At 33.8% G+C, this 5,594-nt stretch overlaps 1 protein-coding gene across 1 annotated transcript; it reads right to left on the bottom strand.

Annotated features, from left to right (window-relative positions):
• Positions 1 to 1,703: 1,703 nt before the first annotated feature.
• LOC115443563 (collagenase-like) lies at positions 1,704 to 4,703 on the bottom strand. Its single transcript, XM_037437643.1, has 5 exons — positions 4,481 to 4,703; positions 4,011 to 4,274; positions 3,489 to 3,587; positions 2,981 to 3,165; positions 1,704 to 1,808 (listed from the first exon to the last, which is right to left on the bottom strand). Exons 1-5 carry the CDS (start codon positions 4,701 to 4,703, stop codon positions 1,704 to 1,706), a joined length of 876 nt encoding a protein of 291 aa, XP_037293540.1.
• Positions 4,704 to 5,594: the final 891 nt, after the last annotated feature.

Raw genomic sequence — 5,594 nt, 5'->3', positions numbered from 1 at the left:
AGGGTAAAAGCCGAATAGTTGCCTTGAACGGATACATGCCTCACTTTCGCATTCACTATGAAACGCTTGTTGATAGTGTTACAGATTCATCATAATGTCCTTTTTCAGAATTTCATTTTTCGGACTAGATAAATTGACTAATTATTAGACTAGTTCATAGGTGTCTTCACCCATTACAGCAATTAAAGTTGGTAATCTCATGTCTTCTTTTACATTATTGACTTTGAAATACAGGGTCATTTTGACATTGTGTTCCTAAACGAAACCACGTACTCGTCTCCACCATTGCTGACATTGTACCAAAAATTATCCATAAATAACTAATATTTTCACGAAAAATCCTGGTTTTAGTTTTCTGATTTTTTAATCATTTTGAAGCTTTATGCAAATATGGCGTGTGCGGGAGTATATTTCTGACTGTAAGTATCATCTTGCCACTGCAACGAATTCTCTTAGAGTAGTAGTAGTGGCTTTAGGGCACGTAAAATTAAAATTAATTTTTATTAATATTTATTGTGTTCGAAACTTACACTTTTTTATTTTACGTCTATGACCCAAGTAACTTATTGTAAAGTGTTATTTCCAAGTAGATAAGTTGGTTGACATCGCGTTACTAAATGAAACCGCGCATTTTTAAATGACCCTATATATTTCCAGCTGGTCTATATACGTTGACCACGTAAGATTTGGTACGTCGAATTTGGATACCTATCCATTCAACATTTTAACACGTTATACTCTTCTTACGAGATAACTTGCATACAATGTGTTCTCAATTTTCTTCGTCGCCACTGTAGAATTCGAAAGAAACGTAAGAAACGTAGAAATAATATTCAAAATTTGTTTCCTTGAATCCGTTTATCTACAAAGTGACATTAACCTTAAAAAAAAACATTATCTAAAGAAAAACTTACCAGCTAGTACACTACAGTGTAGGTAGTCTTTCTGTTAACTTGTAATATTAGGTCTCTTGTATGCGTGGGTCCGTCTGGGTAGGTGACACCGTATTATCGGCAGTGTCTATTTTTACTCCCAAGCAACAACATGCAGGTACTGTTCTGTGGCTTGTCGTAGCTCAATGAGACCGGCGTAATTACTGAGCATTATGAGAACATTTTATGTCTCAGGTATAATGAGCGCAATGGAGTGCTACACTAGTATTGTTATTTTACGTTCTGGATGCTGTTGCGAGCTACTGTTTATGGACGGTCATATCGGGTGAATATACTACAAGGCGAATGGGATTCTCGTTACGCCATTCAAATATAATAAAAAAAGTTTGATAAACCAATATGGTAACTATTATTAAGTACCTACTAAAACAGCTACGGAAGAACCCTATGTTGGATGGCTAGATTCCACCAGCGAGCCAAATTTTCAGGCTATAATATAATTCGTATATTCGAACTAGCCAAGTCAGATTCTGGGCTTCAATATATTATCTTAAGTTATAAGAAAAAATGATATTTTAAGTTGTTATAAAATATTTTGTGTTGTTACAAATAAATTCCAGGACTGACTTATGAACTTGGCACGCGCTTAGATCTTATTTCTTTTGTCGTTGAAGTCACTACCAACTGATATAATATCGGAATATTGAACTTGGTTCTAATTTCACATTTACATATCTTTTTAATGAGATAAATGATACCATTTATTTGATTATTATGTAATTCATTTTATTTGGTTACATCAATTCAGATTTAAAGGTTTCTCCTAATCCACGCGTCGTAGTATGTGACTCTGGTAAAGGCGGCAGGGTGGCCTCTTTGGCAACCATCACGATAACCGAAAGATGTCACACCAATCTAAAGGAAGAATATGCATTGAATTATGTGTAATAATTGATTGTTTATAAATAAAGTAAAGAAAACAGAATATATAGAGTGAGATTATTACATCTCATGACCACATTATAACTACCGTCTAAACTGTTTTTTTATTTTAAATTATTATTGTTTTATTTTAAAGACTTATTAAAAATCTTAATACTCAGGACATATTAAGTATGTAAATATAAAATTGCTTTTTCTGTATGTTACCCCATTCGACACTGTACCACTAATTGACACCAACTTTGAGATAATTTTGTGACGCGTTACATAAAGTATAATTTATTTCATTTAAAGCAAATTCGGATGTAAAGAAGTCCCACGTAAATGTTCCTGCATTACCTTACAAGTGAATTAAAACATCAAACTTGCCAGATGCCAGTGCATAACTTTGTTTTAAATTTCGCTCGTATAAAGTGGGTTAGGTTGTTTGACCAAAAAAAAATATATCATATACACTAGCAATGAAAAATAATATTATAAGTATAATAACATGCTCTTCTTTAACAAATTTAGCACGTGAAATTCATAATCTTGTACTCCAAAACAGCAGATTTTTTTTTCCAGAGAAAACAAAGTTAAGGCTTTACAGATTTCAGTGAAAACTTTCAAAAAACACCGAAATAAAAAAACCTGAGTATCTTATTATAAGCATAAATAATGGGTGCGGTCGCATTTTAAACAAATATAAAAAAAAATAAGATTACCGTCTGAAAAGTGGGTGTTCAATAAAGTTTGCTCTAAGGCATAAAGAAGTAGTACGTAGCCCAAGTCTACGGTAAGGCGTAATCTAGTGAAAATGTTTGATAGAATTGAAAGTCAAATGGCAGAATATAAGTTGTAATTTGGCATGTTAATCCAGATCCACCTTATCTCAGATTAACATAATAATTATGAAATTACTTTTTATCTTCGTAAGTTAAACAATGGGGCTTTCATTCATGCATAAGTTTTAAATGTGGGCGGAGTTGCGAAGCACTAATCGTAATAACTGATTAAAAACTTTCTTAGAAACCTACGGCAGATAATTACAAAAAAAAAAATTGAATATCTACAATATATTTTAATGAAATGAGCAGTTATGATAAAATATTTCAGTATTTGTGATATATTCCCTAAAGCACTTAACTCAATAAAATTTGACTTACCAAGAGTGGCCTGTTGTTCCTGGTGGCAGCAAGAGGACCGCCAGAGGCGCCATGGCGTGTGCTGCGGCCATTGGCGTCGCTGGTGCAGATATTGGATGATTGGATAAGACGGAACGTTCTTGAGCACACGTTGTTAGTGATCACATCTAGAGTGACGTGGTTGAGGCTTCCGTCGATGTTAACATCTGTAAAAAGTACTTACGACATTATACTTCAATGTTGAAATGAAATAAAATAAAATTGAATGAAATATTTTATTAGAACCTGTAAAATGTCAAACATTTAGTTTTAGATTCCGTCAATATTAACTCTACTGCCAGTTCGGAAAACTATTCTCATCAGAGAAGAACGGGCTGGAAACTCTAGATGTCTGTTGGTCGTATAATTTAAATTGTTTCTTGATGCTACATTTTCAATTACAATCTTCATTCAAGGTAAACATGAATATTAACTTCTTTTTCTTTGTAGTGTATAATATTATGTGTTTTATTTGAAATAAATTACTAACCATCCCTAGTACGACCGGAACCAGAAGCGATGGATCTCTCTCCAGCGAAGTTCAGATTCAGCTGTGATCCAGACGGCAGAGCGATGACGTTGATGTTGTCTGTAAGTTCACATCGCACGGATTAGGGCGACTTCGGTTATTTTTAAGCTGCAACTACTCACTTTATATATTCATTTTTACTTAGCTGGAACATTTTATTACAGCTTAAAATTATTAGACTTAGACCTCGTTCGGATGACAATCGCTTTACGCCCATGACGCATGTATTTTGTAAGTATTTTGTTTGACGCGGCGTTCTACGCTTGTTATCAGAACATGCTCTTACGGCCTATTTTACAATACTCAGGTAAATGTTACCGCCAATTTACGTAGGACTGTTAATGCCGAATGCATTCTTATGTTTACTATCATTCAAGAACTTGACTTTCGTAATTAGTCGTCTTATATTATATTCAACAATAAGCCTTTACTCAGATATTGTGAAACAACTTATAAGTTATATAATTAAGTATAAGTATTTACTATTGAAGCCAACGTTGCTGGGCAGTCTGATCATGGCAATGTCATTCCTAACAAGATTGGGATTCCAGCTTCCGTGCATTACGATGTCCCTGGTTTCGAGTCTGACTCCACCGCTGAACAAACGGTTAGATCCAAGAACAACCAAAAATCTCGATGCCTGGTTAATACCGTCCCACCAGCAGTGAGTGGCAGTTAAGAGTCGCCGGTTATTGAGTAGAGAGTCACCGCAAACAGCTTTATGTGCAGGTAAATGAATGACGAGACAGACCCGTTTGAAAATGATATCAAAGCAAATAAGAGAAGTTTTCAAAGACCTCTGGTGCCTAACGAAATTAAAACTGGTCACTGCAAGTTCTAGTAATCTGTTATTTCTAATTAGGGATGACTTCGAGCAGTTTAGTTATGAATCTCGATAAAAATATTCGGAAGAGCAAAAAGAGTATTTTGCATATACAAAGAACTTTAGAAACTAACTTGGTATGGGAACTGGCCGAGGTTAGACGCAGATCCTCCAACGATTCTAAAACCACCAGCTAATTCAGCTTTTTCGGCTTGACGAATACTTTCTGGGCGCGGGATGCCAACTTTCTCCAAGTATCCAAAAGCAGTGATATCAAGTAAATCCTCGTAGTCTAAACTCCTGCTAGAAACAATAGTGGCCGAAACCAGAATTGTTTTCACTGCAAGTTTCATGTTGACTGTCTTAATGCTAGGTGTGAAGAAAGAGACGATCGTTTGTAATAATTATACCCTATAAGTATAATGCAAGATAACGTAAAGATAGTATGATATAATACGTCACTTTTTACTCCTTTTCCTCAATTTTTCTTCGAGTAAATCTTATAATTCAGTTCTATATGGATATAATTTTTTTTTTTTTTGTTAGAACAGAGAGTGTAATGACAGAAGTTCTAATTGTTTTGTAAAGGTGCTTATTCTAGGGAATACATGAGCTTTGAAAAAGGATGTCTTGAATATTATTTATATTTTGGAATGTGACAGATAGATATAAAAAACAAGAAAATATCATTTCTGCTGCATTTAGTTTTTCCATCTGTAACATAGTCAGGTTTGGGAAACTTTATTTTACGAACATAAATGCTCATAAACAGCAATGCTGCATTTATTGCTGTGATTCAAGTGTTTAATTATGTAAGTCAATAAATTTTAACATGTGCAGTAACTTCATTTTAGTAGTTACTTTTACAGTTATGTTGGAAGAACTATTTAAATAGCCTTTTAGTAACGGTTGCCTTCTTTAGGAGATCGCAGTTCTAATTATGAAATGAAATTAGAACACTTTATTGTAATATAATATAAGTAACACCAAAATGTATACGATTATGATTTTTAAAGAATAGTTTAAGAATAGGTGTTCTTATAGTTAAAAAGCGATCTCTTTCAGACAACCCACTCTTAGATACTAAATATAACTCTCTGAAGAAAGGGACACATACTTAAGATTTTTCAAGAATAAAAATAAAAACATGTATTGTGTTACAATATTTAATAATATATCTATTTTTACTTACTCACACGTCGTTGTACACCGCCATCTATTTTTACACTTGTTTCTGTCCATCC

This window comes from Manduca sexta, chromosome 11 (assembly GCF_014839805.1).
Source record: "Manduca sexta isolate Smith_Timp_Sample1 chromosome 11, JHU_Msex_v1.0, whole genome shotgun sequence".
Classification (NCBI taxonomy): Eukaryota; Metazoa; Arthropoda; class Insecta; order Lepidoptera; family Sphingidae; genus Manduca; species Manduca sexta.
Note: the sequence above shows the minus strand (reverse complement) of the source record. Positions and strands in the feature narration are given on the sequence as shown.